Here is a 20,078-nt window from a genome sequence, read left to right on the forward strand (position 1 = left end):
TTATATAACACATAATATTTAATAGATATTGTATTTATATTATGTTGAGTTAAAGTGTGTTTATTAACTATTATTAATTCATGCATGGAGAGGGCGTGGCACGCTTCATTTGTGCTCCGTCGTACAACGGTGTCGCGTGCCAAACATAGCAGATCTACAAGCCCACGACGCGGCGCGTCGTGGGCTTGTAGATCTGCTACTTTCTGCGCGCGACACCGTCGTACGGCAGGACGGAAGTATAAACCCGGCTGGTGCGGTAGTTCCCATGGCCGGGAGGGACGGTCGCGGCCTGTTGATTGGCAGACAGAGCGGTCACTATGGCAACCTCACGGAAAAGGGAAAATGACAGAGCAGTTTGATAATATTAATATAATATATAAATAATATTATTTATCTATAATATACTTACATAATATTAATAATATATAAATAATATTATTTATCTATAATATAGTTATATAATATTTAATTTGTGATTATTTTGCTCCTATTTATTTAAATAAAAAGCTATTTATGCTCCACCCCCTTTAACAATAAAGGAATTAACATTAAAATAATCTGTACATATTATGTGTATGAATGATCATTAATATGCGGTTGCCTGGACAACCAGGTCCAGTCATTCCGTCCTCCCGGGCGATGGGATGCAGTGTGTGACCCGGATGGAGGCGGCCGCCATCTTGGTTCAGTTCCTCGACAGACAGATATATATATTATGACCACGCCCCCAGAACCGCAGTATAAAAAATTATGTTACCGTCGCCTGGTGGTCAGGTCTGGGATAGCAGCTTTCCCCGTATTTGAAACGCTACTGCGCATGCTTCTACCGTCTAAAACGTCAGTGCGCATGCTCCATTGGCTCCAAAACTGGAGCCGATACAGGAAGTTAGAGGTCCGTGCACTTTGTGAGCAACTTCCATTGAAATGAACGGGTGTGGGCGGGGCCTTCCGTTCTCAAGATATCTCATAACTCTGATTCACTCAGAGACCGGCTGCGTCCAACCACCAGCCATCCAACCCTCCATCCATCCAGCCCATCCAACCACCACCGCCCCAGCCTCTCTCCTCTCTCTCCTCTCCCCGCCTCTCCGTCGCCCTAACGCCGCTACGAGCTTCACCACAGCCCGCTGAGCTGAGCCAGAGAGACCCAGAGACACAGAGATCCGCCATAATGGGAGACCGGGAGGACTTGGTGTACCAGGCCAAACTGGCCGAGCAGGCGGAGCGATATGACGGTGAGACAGCCTGGAGAGGAGCCGGTGGTCTGGGTCTCTATGGGGTTAGCATCGTGTTAGCGTGATGTTAGCACGGAGACCCACCGATTCACTGTCTATGCCGTTAGCATTATGTTAGCACGGAGACCCACTGATTCACTGTCTATGCCGTTAGCATCATGTTAGCACGGAGACCCACTGATTCACTGTCTATGCCGTTAGCATTATGTTAGCACGGAGACCCACTGATTCACTGTCTATGCCGTTAGCATTATGTTAGCACGGAGACCCACTGATTCACTGTCTATGCCGTTAGCATCATGTTAGCACGGAGACCCACTGATTCACTGTCTAGATAGTTAGCATCATGTTAGCATCATGTTAGCATGGAGACCCACTGATTCACTGTCCAATTAGTTAGCATCATGTTAGCATATGGCTAGCATGGAGACCAGTGTTACTGTGTTTCACTGTCTTCATAGTTAGCATAATGTTAGCTTGGAAGACCAGTGTTTCACTGTCTACACTGTTAGCATCATGTTAGCATTGAGACCCTGTGTTTCACTGTCTACCAGGGCTAGCATCATATTAGCATGGAGGGCTAGTGTTAGCATCATGTTTAGCACGTAAGGCCCCCCCAACTGTGTTCTCCAAGCAGTGGTCCGGGACCCCCAGAGGGGGGGCATTAAGGGGGGTCCCGTCCCCCCCTCTTAATGGCTATATTAAGTAACAGCGAGCAGAACGGGTTTAAACCGCTTTAGACCCGGTTCTATCATCATATCAGGGCTAAAGGCGTTCTATGATTAATAAATAACAGATCTACAAGCTCACATTGTGAGATCTGCTGTGTTCGGGAGAGAGGACCATGTAGCGTTAGCATGTTTAAGCTAGCAGAACACTGTGTTGAACAGCAGGCTGTTAGAACCGGTTTATAACGAGTTAATAACTAGTTATTATAACCGGTTATAACACGTTATAACCGGTTATAAGCGGTTATTTTAACCGGTTATAACACGTTATATCTGTCTCTTCTTCTACGCTCTGTAAAGCAGAGGTTTGGGACAGGCTAGCTAGGAACGGCTAGCTAGAACAAAATGGCGGATGAATGGAGGCTTGAGTGAGCTGTCAACTGTCTGTTAGCTTAGCTTAGCCTAGCCTAGCTTAGCATGCTAACTGACCCCCCCCCCCCCCCCCCCCCCCCCCACACACACACACACACACACACACACACACACACACACACACACACTTACAGCATGGCTTTATAAATGGTGTCTAAAGCTTTGATAAGGTTTATTAATTCATGTGTGTCACTGGGTTAGCCTCTAGTTAGCCTGGTGGGCTGCTGGAGGCTAAGTGTGTGTGTGTGTGTGTGTGTGTGTGTGTGTCAGTGGTGTAAAGTACATTTACTCAAGTACTGTGCTTAAGTACAATTTTGAGGTATTCGTACTTTACTTGAGTATTTCCAATTTCCAATACTTTTACTTCTACTCCACTACATCTCAGAGGCAAATGTTATACTTTTACTCCACTACAATTATTTGAAAACTCTAGTTACTTTTCATCTATATATATTTTTTATCATCAAACACACATTAACCACTTTAGCCTTATTTTGTACCTAGGCTATTTGAAAATAGCAGATCTACAAGCTCACAACGCGACGCGCTGTGAGCTTGTAGATCTGCTATTTTCAAATATTTTAGTACTTTTGCTTTTGGTACTTTAAGTACATTTTGATGCCAATACTTGAGCACTTTTACTCAAGTTCATTTTTTTATTCCGGACTTCTCGCTAGTAACAGAGTACTTCTACATTGCAGTATTGGTACTTTTATTGAAGTAAAGCAATTTAGTACTTTTTCCACCAATGGATGTGTGTGTGTGTGTGTGTGTGTGTGTGTGTGTGTGTGTGTGTGTGTGTGTGTGTGTGTGTGTGTGTGTGTGTCAGTGACTGAAACACATGGACGTAGAGCTGGGCGTTTTTTACACTGATTTAATGAGCTGTGAGTCAGGGTCCATTTGGTTCACTTTGTACACATGGACACTGTGGAGAGTGCAGGGTCTCTGTCTGTCTGTCTGTGGGCCTGCCTGTCTGTCTGTCTGTCTGTCTGTCTGTCTGTCTGTCTGTCTGTGTCCCTGTCTGTCTCTCTCCCTGTCTGTCTGTCTGTCTGTCTGTCTGTCTGTCTGTCTGTCTGTCTCTCTCTCCCCCCTGCCTGTCTGTCTGTCTGTCTGTGTCCCTGTCTGTCTCTCTCTCTGTCTGTCTGTCTGTCTGTCTGTCTGTCTGTCTGTCTGTCTGTCTGTCTCTCTCCCTGTCTGTCTGTCTGTGTGGTCACAGTGAGTGTGTTTATAGCCTGAGGCTCATGGTCAGACAGACAGGGTTTCAGGGCTGGGTTTTTAGCTGGGTGCCAGTGTTGCCAGGTTCTGTGAGAGAAATAAGAAGCCAGGTGGTCGGTGTATGAAAGCAAGTAGAGGTTGTTGTGACACTGACATCACTATCTATATGTTATCTATATGTGATCTATATGTGATCTATATGTTATCTATATGTTATCTATATGTGATCTATATGTGATCTATATGTTATCTATATGTTATCTATATGTGATCTATATGTGATCTATATGTGATCTATATGTGATCTATATGTGATCTATATGTTATCTATATGTTATCTATATGTGATCTATATGTGATCTATATGTGATCTATATGTTATCTATCTGTGATCTATCTGTGATCTATCTGTGATCTATCTGTGATCTATCTGTGATCTATCTGTGATCTATCTGTGATCTATCTGTTATCTATCTGTTATCTATCTGTGATCTATATGTGATCTATCTGTGATCTATATGTGATCTATATGTGATCTATATGTGATCTATATGTGATCTATATGTGATCTATCTGTGATCTATATGTGATCTATATGTGATCTATATGTGATCTATATGTTATCTATCTGTGATCTATCTGTGATCTATATGTGATCTATATGTGATCTATATGTTATCACACAGTCTGACAGTCATTTTATAATAATAACTAATTATTATAAAAGCTGCAGATATAATACTTATAAAGCTGCTGTTAGAGAATCTGTGCCTTTCTGATTCCTCATCCTTTATAACCATGGTTCTCAAAGTGGGGTCCGGGGACCCCCAGGGGTACTTGAGGGGGTTCCAGGGGGTCCCCAGCTAAATGATGGACAGGGACCAAATGGACCCTAACGGGTCCATTTGGTTACATTTGTACACTCTCAGAGTTACATTAACATTGATTTTACAATATGAATTGGGGTCCCAGAGACATACATGCTATTAAATGGGGGTCCGTAGCCCTAATGCATGTCACACTGGGGGTCCTTGACATTAAAATGGTTGAAAATCACTGCTAGAGAGCCTTAAAAATCTTCTATTACGGGGGTCCCTGGCTTATCTTTTCAAATGGGGGTCCGCGGGCTAATAAGAGTCTATTTGGGGGTCCTTGGCACGAAAAAGTTTGAGAACCACTGCTTTATAACATGATGATAATCATTCATATTGATCACATGATCATATTGTCATTTACAGTCATATTCTGAATGCTTCAGTTGACATCATGCTGTTTCATATTCTTACTATTTACATGATTTAACTACTTTAACAATTATTAATGGCTTTTGTATTTATTCCTAAATCAGTGGGTCTCAAACCTTTTAATTTCAAGGACCCCCATAACTCTGACGGGTCCATTTGGTTCCATGTGTACACTCTCAGAGTCACAGACCTGTAAGGGTCCATTTGGAACCCAGATGGTCCCTGGACCACACTTTGAGACCCACAGTCCTAGATGTGTTTAAATGACACACTGACTGATACCACAGTCCTGTTTATCGCTATGAGCTTGTAGATCTGCTATTTTTGAATAGCCCAAAGTGTGACGCGTGCGTTCCAGGTCTGCTCACTCCAGAGAACAGACATGAACAACTTACTGCATATAAAAGACCTGGAACACATCGGTGTCATTTGAGCTAAAAAGCATTATTTTACACTTTAGCCATTCAAAAATAGCAGATCTACAAGCTCATAGTGCTGCGCTACGAGCTTGTAGATCTGCTGTTTTTTGAAAAATCGAGAAAATGTGTGCAAATCTATGTTTATATTATTTTAAAGCGAACATTTCTAACTCAAATCTTTGCTTCTGGGACCCCCCAGGAACAACATATTTTGAGATGGGGGTCCGTGGTCAAATACATATCATTTTGGGGGTCCTTGACATGATAAAGTTTGAGCACCACTGAATGAATGAAGTTTACAGAGAGAAACACAGGTCCCAAGTGGCTGACTGTGAGCAGACGTGGCAACCCGGGGGCTCATAGACTATAGAGTTACAGCCTTCCTGAGGCGGGTTGCCAGGTAACCTGATGTGTGATTGTTGCTCTATGAGTCATGCAGGGATTTTGGATCCTGGAGTATTTTTACTGACCGCTGATTTATGACCCTGTGGGGGGGTCCTCCAACTGACCCCCCCCCCCCCCCCCCGCCATTATTACATAATCACCTAACCGCTTATTTTGTGTAATCGTCATGTTTCCATGATGAAACCTGTCCAGAAACAGCTGATCTACAAGCTTATGATGATGTGAGCTTATAGATCTGGTTAGGACCCCCCACATTAACCCTTATTTCTGCTTAGTTAGCCGGTTCTACATGTCTCCTAAATCTCAACAGTTTTCTGAAAAACGTATGTTTCTATATCAGTGGTGCTCCATCTTTTTCATGTCAAGGGACCCCCAAAATGACATGTATTTGGCCGTGGACCCCCATTCAAATATTTTGTTCCAGGGACCCCCCCAGAAGCAACGATTTAAGTTAAAAATGTTCACTTTAAAAATATATATATTCAAAGATTTGCACACATTTTCAAGATTTTTCAAAAATAGCAGATCTACAAGCTCATAGCGCGGCACTCGGTGCCGCGCTATGAGCTTGTAGATCTGCTATTTTTTAATAGCCAAAAGTGTAAAATAATGCTTTTTAGCTCAAATCTAAAAATGACACAGTTCCAGGTCTTAATGGGTTAACCCTTATTTCTGGTTAGGACCCCTCACATTAACCCTTATTTCTGCTTAGGACCCCCCATATTAAAGAGGTGGTTCCATGGTTTTTCATGTGTTTATGAGGTTGATAGAACTTCATTAAGCCCCCTGGTGGTGTTTTAATGGTGTTTTATGTCTTCTCTGACTATTTTGAGTTTCTACCTGGAGGCTGAAACCTTGAGGGTCAAACGTGCCAATAGAAAAACAGCGCTTTAGTGACACAGTAAAAACATACCCTCCCCCTCATTATCATAACACAACAGGTGTGGGCATGAGGAGGAGGAGGGACTAGGACAGGTGGGTGGTGCTAAGGTGGTGGAGGAGGTGCTAAGGTGAGAACCAGGTATACTTAATGAACTGGAGGCATGTCCACATAAAAACATAATTGTTACACTTTCTGTAGTATAACAATAATACCTGATGATTATGTTTAATAAGGGGGGGAAATCACGACACCCCGTCTTTAACCCTTAGGGGGAACAGTGTAAATTGTTCAGGTACTTTAGTCTGTGATTGAAACAGTCTCTATGCACAGCAGCCTTATTGTAAATAAATCGGGCCTCTACCTTACTTTCCTTCATAGGCCATTTAGTGTAACACAGTGGTTCTCAAACCTTTTTTAATTCCAAGGACCTCACACGACCCCATGGAGTACATTACAGGGTCCATTTGGTTCCATGTGTACACTCTCAGAGTTACAGACCTGTAAGGGTCCATTTGGTTCCACACCCATAAGGGTCCTAGCCTGGTAAACCCTCCCTCCGGAAATCTCATTTCCATTTGATTCCAGAAGTGAGTCTGGCCTGATCCGCCTTTCTGCAATAATGGCTGTGTACGCCAAAGGGACGAGCCTATCGGCGTCGTCCCTCATCGTTCTGTGATTGACAGCGACAGTTGGCCAATCAGGTGGCGAGTTCGAGTGAGCCCGACTGAAGCCGAGTGCAGCCTGAGTGGGGCCGACAAAAGACGAACGGCAGCCATTGTTGTTTCTGCGAGTGCCGTCACTTCTTATTTTCGGTTTTAAAACAGTCTCAAACTTCTTTTTTGAGGCACGGAATTTACTATTAAGATATCGTTTGGATAGAATTTAGTTGTTTAACTAAATATATGTGGTCAATTAATCATGACAGAGTCTATTTAAAAATATAAATTCAGAGAACCGGCAGGGGCGGGCAGTGACACGCATGTATCCCAATAAGGCAACCTATTTTGGGCATGGCCGTCTCAAAAGTCCCGTTGCGTCACATTAGTGATGGAGGTTGTAAAAATCCACTGCAATTGGCTGAAGGGGAAAAACGATCATTGGCTGATGGGGTTGTCAGTCAACGGTATTACTCCCGCCCAACTCCAGCCCACAGCCAATATTGCAGAAAGGCGGATCAGGCCAGACTCACTCCTGAAATCAAATGGAAATGAGATTTCCGGAGGGAGGGTTTACCAGGCTATAAGGGTCCATTGTAACAACCAGAATGGAACAGAGCCTTCATTAGTGCCATTGTAACAACCAGAATGGAACAGAGCCTTCATTAGTATCATTGTAACAACCAGAATGGAACAGAGCCTTCATTAGTGTCATTGTAACAACCAGAATGGAACAGAGCCTTCATTAGTATCATTGTAACAACCAGAATGGAACAGAGCCTTCATTAGTATCATTGTAACAACCAGAATGGAACAGAGCCTTCATTAGTGTCATTGTAACAGAGAGAATGGAACAGAGCCTTCATTAGTGTCATTGTAACAACCAGAATGGAACAGAGCCTTCATTAGTATCATTGTAACAACCAGAATGGAACAGAGCCTTCATTAGTGTCATTGTAACAGAGAGAATGGAACAGAGCCTTCATTAGTGTCATTGTAACAACCAGAATGGAACAGAGCCTTCATTAGTGTCATTGTAACAGAGAGAATGGAACAGAGCCTTCATTAGTGTCATTGTAACAACCAGAATGGAACAGAGCCTTCATTAGTATCATTGTAACAACCAGAATGGAACAGAGTCTTCATTAGTGTCATTGTAACAACCAGGATGGAACAGAGCCTTCATTAGTGTCATTGTAACAACCAGAATGGAACAGAGCCTTCATTAGTGTCATTGTAACAACTAGAATGGAACAGAGCCTTCATTAGTGTCATTGTAACAACCAGAATGGAACAGAGCCTTCATTAGTGTCATTGTAACAACCAGAATGGAACAGAGCCTTCATTAGTATCATTGTAACAGAGAGAATGGAACAGAGCCTTCATTAGTGTCATTGTAACATCCAGAATGGAACAGAGCCTTCATTAGTGTCATTGTAACAACCAGAATAGAACAGAGCCTTCATTAGTGTCATTGTAACATCCAGAATGGAACAGAGCCTTCATTAGTGTCATTGTAACAACCAGAATGGAACAGAGCCTTCATTAGTGTCATTGTAACATCCAGAATGGAACAGAGCCTTCATTAGTGTCATTGTAACAACCAGAATGGAACAGAGCCTTCATTAGTGTCATTGTAACAACCAGAATGGAACAGAGCCTTCATTAGTGTCATTGTAACAACCAGAATGGAACAGAGCCTTCATTAGTATCATTGTAACAACCAGAATGGAACAGAGCCTTCATTAGTGTCATTGTAACAACCAGAATGGAACAGAGCCTTCATTAGTGTCATTGTAACAACCAGGATGGAACAGAGCCTTCATTAGTGTCATTGTAACATCCAGAATGGAACAGAGCCTTCATTAGTGTCATTGTAACAACCAGAATGGAACAGAGCCTTCATTAGTGTCATTGTAACAACCAGAATGGAACAGAGCCTTCATTAGTATCATTGTAACAACCAGAATGGAACAGAGCCTGCATTAGTATCATTGTAACAACCAGAATGGAACAGAGCCTTCATTAGTGTCATTGTAACAACCAGAATGGAACAGAGCCTTCATTAGTATCATTGTAACAACCAGAATGGAACAGAGCCTTCATTAGTGTCATTGTAACAACCAGGATGGAACAGAGCCTTCATTAGTGTCATTGTAACAACCAGGATGGAACAGAGCCTTCATTAGTGTCATTGTAACAACCAGGATGGAACAGAGCCTTCATTAGTGTCATTGTAACAACCAGAATGGAACAGAGCCTTCATTAGTGTCATTGTAACAGAGAGAATGGAACAGAGCCTTCATTAGTGTCATTGTAACAGAGAGAATGGAACAGAGCCTTCATTAGTGTCATTGTAACAACCAGAATGGAACAGAGCCTTCATTAGTGTCATTGTAACAGAGAGAATGGAACAGAGCCTTCATTAGTGTCATTGTAACAGAGAGAATGGAACAGAGCCTTCATTAGTGTCATTGTAACAACCAGAATGGAACAGAGCCTTCATTAGTGTCATTGTAACATCCAGAATGGAACAGAGCCTTCATTAGTATCACTGTAACAACCAGAATGGAACAGAGCCTTCATTAGTATCATTGTAACAACCAGAATGGAACAGAGCCCTCATTAGTGTCATTGTAACAACCAGAATGGAACAGAGCCTTCATTAGTATCATTGTAACAACCAGAATGGAACAGAGCCTTCATTAGTATCATTGTAACAACCAGAATGGAACAGAGCCTTCATTAGTGTCATTGTAACAACCAGAATGGAACAGAGCCTTCATTAGTGTCATTGGAAGTAAGGAAGAGGCCCCATTTCTTTCCAATATGTCTGCTGTGCATAGAGCCTGTTGGGGAGGAAAGTGTGATTTCTAATGTAGTTTGGAATATGAGTTTCATCCGTATCTATCCACTGTACAGAAGCAAAGATTTTGAGTTAAAAAATGTTTGCTAAAAATATATATATATATTCAAAGATATGCACACATATTTTTCAAAAATAGCAGATCTACAGCTTGTAGATCTGCTATTTTTGAATAGCCCAAAGCTAGGTGGTTAAAATGATTGTGAGGGCTGTTTTAAATGAGCCCAGAGAACAGGGACGTGCACAGATAGACTCTAGGTGGTGCTAGAGCAGCTGCCCTTTGCCCTCTTGACCAGAAGTGCCCTTTTTTTTTCAGTTTACAGCAGGGGTCTTCAACAGGGGGGTCCGGGACCCCTAGGGGGTCCTCAGAGTTACTACAGGGGGTTCCGCCAAATCTTTATGTGATATGATTTTTCTTTTTACCATAACCACTCGAAACCTAGCATCCCTTTTCTGAGGAGAACTTTAGCCAAAAATAGCAGATCTACAAGCCCACAACGCCTCGCGCTGCGAGGCGTTGTGGGCTTGTAGATCTGCTATTTTTGGCAAAGAGGTATAGGTGTAGAGGGGAAAAAAAGAGCAGACCAAGTCAACAAAAAAAAGTATAATTTACTTGAGCACCTGCCCCTCAAAATGTCTGTGCACGCCACTGCCAGAGAACTGCATGTTTTGAGGGATGGGGTTGGGCTATTCCATACCTTGGTGGCTGTGCTGTAAAAGGAGAATTTACCCATGTTTGTTTTATGGGTGGGTGTTACCAGATTGTTGTTTACGCTCCCTCTAGTTTCGTGACTGATGGTTTCAGAATCAGAATCAGAATCAGGTTTATTGTCACATCACAGGTTTACAAGGTAAAAAGTGGGTGAAATTCGTTTTTGTACAACACTCCCATCGCAACGTTAAATTCCGTAGAAAGAAGAGTAGGGAGAGAGAAGAAGAAGAGGGGTAGGGGGTTAAGTGGGATGGAGATCAACAGAGAACAATAGAAGGCCAAAAACAAGTTATCTACATATTTACAAAGTACCTGGGATAAGAGACAAACTAAGGTGCCTGAGCATAGCAGCAATGTATGTATACTGTGCATGATATACTTATAGACGCTAAGGTGCTTAGAGAGAAAAAGAGCGCAATAATAAAAATCAAAAAAAGTTTGTGCGTTATACATGGGGATTAAGGTGCAGAGGGTCAGTGCGTGTTCACCTAAGGGTGGACTGACCCTGGTATAATCCACAAATAGCTCCATGAGGGAGAGCAACAAAAAGTAATCTGTACCTGGTGTAGTCTACAGGTATGTCCGAGGGGAGAGCTTTTCATCTTAATGTTTAATCTTCAAGTGTTTCTTCAGATTAGCATTTTGACGGATTCATGTTATATTACTGTGTCTCTACAGAGATGGTAGAGTGGATGAAGAAGGATTAAATGTCATTATATATGTATGTATCTCTACAGAGATGGTGGAGTGGATGAAGAAGGGTTAAATGTCATTATATATGTATGTATCTCTACAGAGATGGTAGAGTGGATGAAGAAGGATTAAATGTCATTATATATGTGTGTTTACAGAGATGGTGGAGTGGATGAAGAAGGGTTAAATGTCATTATATATGTATGTTTACAGAGATGGTGGAGTGGATGAAGAAGGGTTAAATGTCATTACATATGTATGTATCTCTACAGAGATGGTGGAGTGGATGAAGAAGGATTAAATGTCATTATATATGTATGTATCTCTACAGAGATGGTGGAGTGGATGAAGAAGGGTTAAATGTCATTATATATGTATGTATCTCTACAGAGATGGTGGAGTGGATGAAGAAGGGTTAAATGTCATTATATATGTATGTATCTCTACAGAGATGGTGGAGTGGATGAAGAAGGATTAAATGTCATTATATATGTGTGTTTACAGAGATGGTAGAGTGGATGAAGAAGGATTAAATGTCATTATATATGTGTGTTTACAGAGATGGTAGAGTGGATGAAGAAGGATTAAATGTCATTATATATGTGTGTATCTCTACAGAGATGGTGGAGTGGATGAAGAAGGATTAAATGTCATTATATATGCGTGTATCTCTACAGAGATGGTGGAGTGGATGAAGAAGGATTAAATGTCATTATATATGTGTGTATCTCTACAGAGATGGTGGAGTGGATGAAGAAGGATTAAATGTCATTATATATGTGTGTTTACAGAGATGGTGGAGTGGATGAAGAAGGATTAAATGTCATTATATATGTATGTTTACAGAGATGGTGGAGTGGATGAAGAAGGATTAAATGTCATTATATATGTGTGTTTACAGAGATGGTGGAGTGGATGAAGAAGGATTAAATGTCATTATATATGTATGTATCTCTACAGAGATGGTGGAGTGGATGAAGAAGGATTAAATGTCATTATATATGTGTGTTTACAGAGATGGTGGAGTGGATGAAGAAGGGTTAAATGTCATTATATATGTATGTATCTCTACAGAGATGGTGGAGTGGATGAAGAAGGATTAAATGTCATTATATATGTGTGTTTACAGAGATGGTGGAGTGGATGAAGAAGGGTTAAATGTCATTATATATGTATGTATCTCTACAGAGATGGTGGAGTGGATGAAGAAGGGTTAAATGTCATTATATATGTATGTATCTCTACAGAGATGGTGGAGTGGATGAAGAAGGGTTAAATGTCATTATATATGTGTGTTTACAGAGATGGTGGAGTGGATGAAGAAGGGTTAAATGTCATTATATATGTATGTATCTCTACAGAGATGGTGGAGTGGATGAAGAAGGGTTAAATGTCATTATATATGTGTGTTTACAGAGATGGTGGAGTGGATGAAGAAGGGTTAAATGTCATTATATATGTGTGTTTACAGAGATGGTAGAGTGGATGAAGAAGGGTTAAATGTCATTATATATGTGTGTATCTCTACAGAGATGGTGGAGTGGATGAAGAAGGGTTAAATGTCATTATATATGTATGTATCTCTACAGAGATGGTGGAGTCGATGAAGAAGGGTTAAATGTCATTATATATGTATGTATCTCTACAGAGATGGTGGAGTCGATGAAGAAGGGTTAAATGTCATTATATATGTATGTATCTCTACAGAGATGGTGGAGTCGATGAAGAAGGTAGCAGGGATGGACATGGAGCTCACAGTAGAGGAGAGGAACCTGCTCTCAGTGGCCTATAAGAACGTGATAGGAGCGAGAAGAGCTTCATGGAGGATCATCAGCAGCATCGAGCAGAGAGAAGAGAACAAAGGAGGAGAAGACAAACTGAAGATGATCAGAGAATACAGACAAACGGTAAAATGACCAGAATACAGACAAATGACCACACAATACAGACAAATGATCATAGAATACAGACAAACGGTAATATGATCACACAACACACATAGTTAGTTCATTCATTATTGTTCTAATACCAGCGTGGGATAAGCTGCCTAAAATGCTGCTATCTTATCGGTAGGGATGCACCCAGTGTTGATTTTGTCAGCACATTTTGGTGTAGTTTTAGTCATAGTCTTTTGAATAAAATTCCATTTAGTTTTAGTCATATTTTAGTCATCTGAAATGTTTTAGTTTTTGTCTGTTTTAGTCGACTAAAACTAGAGTTGATTTAGTCGACTAAAACTAGAGTTGATTTAGTCGACTAAAACTAGAGTTGATTTAGTCGACTAAAACTAGAGTTGATTTAGTCGACTAAAACTAGAGTTGATTTAGTCGACTAAAACTAGAGTTGATTTAGTCGACTAAAACTAGAGTTGTTTTAGTCGACTAAAACTAGAGTTGATTTAGTCGACTAAAACTAGAGTTGATTTAGTCGACTAAAACTAGAGTTGATTTAGTTGACTAGAATGTATTTAGTAGGTGCCTTGATGACGTCATAATGGCTGATTTTACACTTGGTTGCATGCTGAAAATAGCAGATCTGTTGTAAGCTTGTAGATCTGCTATTTTCAGAGCGCAACACCCGAGCGCAACCAAACAAAAAAATGACTTGTCTTTTAGTTCTACTGGATCTCTTCTCCACTAGATCCCTCACTAACATTTTAGTCTGGTTTTTATTTGTTGACGAAATTGTCAATATATTTAGTCTTAGTTTTAGTCATCATAGCTTTAGTTTTATTTAGTTTTTATGTAGTTTTCGTCAGTGTAAAAAGGAAGTCGACGAGCATTTTTCGTCAATAGTTTTAGTCGACGAAATCAACACTGGATGCACCGAACGGGAAATTCTTGGCCGAAACCGAATGCCGAAAATATAAAACAGTTGGCCGAAAAACCGAATACCGAAAGGCAGAATATGATAAATATATATACATATACATATATATATAATGAATTTATGTGTTTACCAATGTTGATCAGCTACCTGATTATGGCAAAAGACGTGATTATGGCAAAACGTAACTTAAATAATAATCACTATTATGGGTCCATAAAACATTTATTCAGCACTTTTGAATCCATACATTCATTCCAGACTGACTGCTGAAAGATTGTAAAATGTAAACATTTATATAATTATATAATAATAATATTCCACATTTTATTCCAAGATTTTTTTTAAATAGCATTGTTTCTGTGTCTTTCTGTGATATCGGCCGATATGTTTCGGTGTCTTTCGGTGATATTTTTCCGGCGTTAAAACCATAGACTGTATAAATGAGATGGACAAACCCCCTCCGCTGCTTTCTACAGACCGAAAATGAAGCCTTTGCTGCAAGACTGTAGGTCCGCCATCTTTCAATATCGCGTCAGAATGAGTTCAGACCATTATTGGTTGGGTAACTTGTCAATCAAGAGCGGGGGGCGGGGAATGAATGCTATTGGTTGTGTAGCGTGTCAATCAAATCATCCCGCCCCTCCTAGAGAATAGCCTACTTTATCGTCAATTTTATAATAAATAGAACCATAATTTAGCAAAACGCATATCCTGATGATTGAAAGGAGACTTTAAACTAGCGACTGGAAGCATATAGAATTTATGACAATTTTTATTACAGTAAGAAAATCTAGTCTAAAGTTTGTCAAAAACCCATTCACTTGCGCTAAAATAAATTCTTTCTGAACTCACAGGTCGGCGCAGGGTAAAACAGCGCCACTCTGGCCATTTTGTCGGCCTCATCGTAAATATCTCAGCCTTGCCCCTTGGTTAAAACCCTTTAGAATTTTCCCTTTAATACTAGGATGATATACTACTTATCGGCGACCATGTCTATCAGTTTTGATTGATTGATAATGATTGAATAGTTTATTCTAAGTTTGCATTAAAAAGCGTGTGTTAAAGTACAGTTCAATACAAGGCCAGCTAATAGAGAACAGAAGTCCTGACGTCACTGGTTCATCCTCATGTCTCTATGGAGAATAACATTGAGTCATCATAGAATCGTCTCATATAAGAATTGTGGTCCATAAAAAAAAAAAAAAAAACTCTGTGATATTGTCAGGGAGGCTCTGTATCGTTTATATATATAGATAGATAGATAGATAGATAGATAGATAGATAGATAGATATTGTCAGGGAGGAGGTTCTGTATCGTTTATATATATAGATATATAGATATTATCAGGGAGGTGACTGTATGGTTTATGATAGTCAGTCACTTATATTTGATACAGTCCGTTTCTGGAGAAAATGTAACTAATTTGTCTGAAATAACATTAATGTTTTCTCAGCGTCAGTTGATGCTTCATATCCATAAGAGTCAAACCTCCGGGGTCATTAGTTTATTGTTGGAACACAGTTCTTATTTGACGTGATATTAAACACGTCTATGAGGATTCAGAACGGGGGGAAAAAAAACTCCACCCAGGAAGGATGTGTAAATTATAGAGGTTTAACGATATAGTAACTGCATCGAAAAATCGTTTTGAATTTTCAACGGTCTACGATATCGATATGCAAAATATCGTATCGTTTGACTTTGTATCGAATCATTTTGCAATGAAAATAATCAATTTTATCAATAGTACTTTTAAGAAGAAAAAAGAGAAAGAAGGGTTTATATCCAGTATCCAGGTATTTATTTTTCACACAGAATGTGTGGGTAAATAAATAGTTACTATATGGATTTTAAATCATTGAATGGTATCGTATTGTTCTAAATGAACCTGTCCTGTATCGTTCATGTATGGTATCGACAACCAAGTATGGTGATACGTATGGAATGGTTGTTAAAACGTATGGTTACACCCCTAGTAGATGACATCAGACTTCAGTGCTCTATAGAGAGTAAACACATTCTCTACTGGGACACGCCCCCCCCCCCCCCCTCATCTAGACTGAGAGGTAAACATAGAGCATCACTCAACGGTCCTGTGTAACACCTGTTTCTAAACGTCACATGATGCAGCAGGACGTTGAGTTATTGAAAACGAGCGCTCTGACACTTAGAAAAATAATCACCTGTACAGAATGTATTGACAAAAAGTCAATACCCCAAAATTGCTATTCTGCCCACACACACACACACACACACACACACACACACACACACACACACACACACACACACACACACACACACATGGGTGCAGCTTTGGGACATGTATTGACATAAAGTATCTCATAACATCATGTCTCTACGCTGGAGTTTTATGAAACAAAAACTCTTTAGATAGAAAGAAGATAATTCAAGCTGTCTGTACAGCTGACATGTTGGTGAGTTTAACCTTGTTTAATACAGTGGTTCTCAACCTGTGGGTCTGGACCCCCGGGGGACTCCCCACGTGATTTTGTGTGTGTGTGTGTGTGTGTGTGTGGGGGGGGGGGGGTCTCCAGATGACAGTAAAGTGACAATTTAAGGCCTTTTTAATATCTAAACTTTTTTTTTAAAGACCATTAATGCATCAAAGGTCAACAAACTACGTACAAACATTGGCCAAATTGTCAAATAAAATAAGAAATAGGCAAAAAATTGTGAACATTGCCGATCTACAAGCTCACAGTAGATCTGGTCTGCTATTCAACAATATTTACCTGTGGAAGTCAAATGTAATGCCGCAACTCCTACGATTCCAAGTGCTTGTCAGGGTGGGGGGAGGGGGGGGTTCCCCAGTTCAAATATGATTCTTTTTGGGGGGTCGCGGCCTGAAAAGGTTGAGAACCACTGGTTTAATACAAGACAGTCAAGACTGTTCTGTGTGGATGTATGGACTGTCGAGGCCAGAAAGTAGTTTTTTTTGCCACTCAGTAGACGTTCCCGCATAACTACCGGGTACGATGATGTCACGCTCATAGCCTCTGTACTATAGACGGGTTTCCGCGCGACGTCATCACAGAGTAGAATGCGCAATCTGCACATGCCCGGGTAGAACGAACCGGAAGCGCCCTTCACTCTGTTGTTGTGTTCGGGATTTAGATAGGCATAATGCTGCTATTATAGGCATAATAGGCATAATGCTGCTATTATAGGCATAATAGGCATAATGCTGCTATTATATACAAACAGATCCAACTTCAGACAAATCATTTTTATTGAGTAAATAAGATATTACAAACTGCATAATTTAATCTACTTTCATTAAACCCGGTGAAGACCATGTTTTTATGAATGGACATTTGACCAGAGCTGCTGCGGGTAATGGCGCCCTCTATAGGCTCACTTTAGAAATTGCATGCAAATCCCTCTCTTGCACGCGCAGCATCCTCTCATGTTTACTAACAGGAAACCCGTCTATAGAGCAAAGTACTTCATCAAAGGGGCGTGGCATGGAGGTGATCAGCCTGTGGTTCCATGTTGAGGTCTTCTAGAAGCCCAGGTTTTCTTTAATAGCAGCTTTAATCTCATCTGTGTGGTTGGGTCTGGTGTTTCATCTTCCTCTAGAGCAGTGGTTTTCAACCAGTGGTCCTTGGAGGGGGTACCAGGGGGTCCCCAGCTAAATGAGTTAACATAGCCTCATTATCATTTTAACCACTTAGCTTTGGCTATTCAAAAAATAGCAGATCTACAAGCTCATAGCACGGCGCTGAGCTACGAGCTTGTAGATCTGATTTTTTAAATTATGAAAATGTGTGCTGTGCAAATCTTTGAATACATATTTATATAAATTATATACATATACAACATTTGAACTCAAATCTTTGCTTCTGGGGGTCCCTGGAACAACATATTTTTAGATGGGGGTCCATGGCCAAATACATATAATTTTAGTGGTCCTTGACATGAAAAAGAACCACTGATATATATAGCAACATACGTCTAAAAAAAACTGTTAGGATTTAGAAGACATTTGTTTGTAGATTTCTGATCCAGAAGCAAAGGTTTGAGTTAAAAATGTTTGCTTTAAAAAATATATATATATTTATATTTATATATATATTTATATTTATATTTATATATATATATTTATATATATATATATATATATATATATATTTATATTTATATATATATATTTATATTTATATATATATATTTATATATATTCAAAGATTTGCACAAGTTTTCACGATTTTTCATATCCTGATGGCTGTGATAGCAGATCTACAAGCTCACAACGCCTCGCAGCGTTGTGAGCTTGTAGATCGCTAGGGTTCAAGTGGTTGATGTAAAAATACATTATCATTCCAATCACACACTGAGGACCCCCTGTTGAAGACCCCTGTAGTAACTCTGAGGACCCCCTGTTCAAGACCCTGGTCTAATGTAAACCATGTCCAGTAGGGTCCAGTAGTAAAATGGATTCATACTGGAATCAGGATTGTAATGTTGGACGATTCAGAATCGATTCTCATTTTCCTATTTTATTTTATTTTTGTATAATAGAATTATTTTTAAGTGTTAAGTTGTGGTGATTTTTGAAATCTGAAGAAATGTTTTTTGAATCGACAATCGTTTGTTTTGGAAATAAACAGAATAAATGTGAATGTTGACCCTAAGAATGTGATCCTTAATGTCCACTCAGTGTTTAGTGACTGATCCTCTTAGTCATACTGCAGTGTCTCTCTCTCTCTCTCTCTCTCTCTCTCTCTCTCTCTCTCTCTCTCTCTCTCTCTGTCTCTCTGTCTCTGTCTCTCTCTCTCTCTCTCTCTCTCTCTCTCTCTCTCTGTCTCTCTGTCTCTCTGTCTCTCTCTATCTCTCTCTGTGTGTCTCTCTCTCTCTCTCTCTCTCTCTGTCTCTCTGTCTCTCTCTCTCTCTCTCTGTGTCTCTCTCTCTCTCTCTCTCTCTCTCTCTCTCTGTGTCTCTCTCTCTCTCTTCTCTCTCTCTCTCTCTCTCTCTCCTCTCTCTCTCTCTCTCTCTCTCTCTCTCTCAGAGACACCTCTCAGTCTCTCACACAGATAGAGAGAGAGACAGGACAGTCATAGATGGAGGGAGAGACAGACAGATGAAGAGAGAGAGAGAGACAGGACAGTCATAGATGGAGGGAGAGAGAGAGAGATGAAGAGAGAGAGAGAGACAGACAGTCATAGATGGAGGGAGAGAGAGAGAGTGAAGAGAGAGAGATACATACAGGACAGTCATAGATGGAGGAGAGAGAGAGAGAATGAAGAGAGAGAGAGATACATACAGGACAGTCATAGATGGAGGGAGAGAGAGAGAGATGAAGAGAGAGAGAGATACATACAGGACAGTCATAGATGGAGGGAGAGGGAGACACAGATGAAGAGAGAGAGAGATACAGGACAGTCATAGATGGAGGGAGAGAGAGACAGATGAAGAGAGAGAGAGATACAGGACAGTCATAGATGGAGGGAGAGAGAGACAGATGAAGAGAGAGAGAGATACAGGACAGTCATAGATGGAGGGAGAGAGAGACAGCTGAAGAGAGAGAGAGATACAGGACAGTCATAGATGGAGGGAGAGAGAGACAGATGAAGAGAGAGAGAGATACAGGACAGTCATAGATGGAGGGAGAGAGAGACAGCTGAATAGAGACAGACAGATGAAGAGAGAGAGAGATACAGGACAGTCATAGATGGAGGGAGAGAGAGACAGCTGAAGAGAGAGAGAGATACAGGACAGTCATAGATGGAGGGAGAGAGAGACAGATGAATAGAGACAGACAGCTGAAGAGAGAGAGAGATACAGGACAGTCATAGA

General features: G+C 40.6%; 1 protein-coding gene across 1 annotated transcript in view; it reads left to right on the forward strand.

Annotated features, from left to right (window-relative positions):
- Window positions 1-1,043: 1,043 nt before the first annotated feature.
- The window catches only part of ywhae1 (tyrosine 3-monooxygenase/tryptophan 5-monooxygenase activation protein, epsilon polypeptide 1), a 42,092-nt gene continuing 23,057 nt past the window's right edge, over window positions 1,044-20,078 (forward strand). Inside the window, exons 1-2 of the mRNA XM_084063917.1 lie at window positions 1,044-1,235; window positions 13,136-13,335. Coding sequence (XP_083920043.1) covers window positions 1,172-1,235; window positions 13,136-13,335 — 264 coding nt within the window. The 5' untranslated portion in view covers window positions 1,044-1,171. The remainder of the gene's footprint in view (window positions 1,236-13,135; window positions 13,336-20,078) is intronic.

This window comes from Gymnoscopelus microlampas (genome assembly GCF_963454915.1).
Source record: "Gymnoscopelus microlampas genome assembly, chromosome: 8".
NCBI classification, from domain to species: domain Eukaryota; kingdom Metazoa; phylum Chordata; class Actinopteri; order Myctophiformes; family Myctophidae; genus Gymnoscopelus; species Gymnoscopelus microlampas.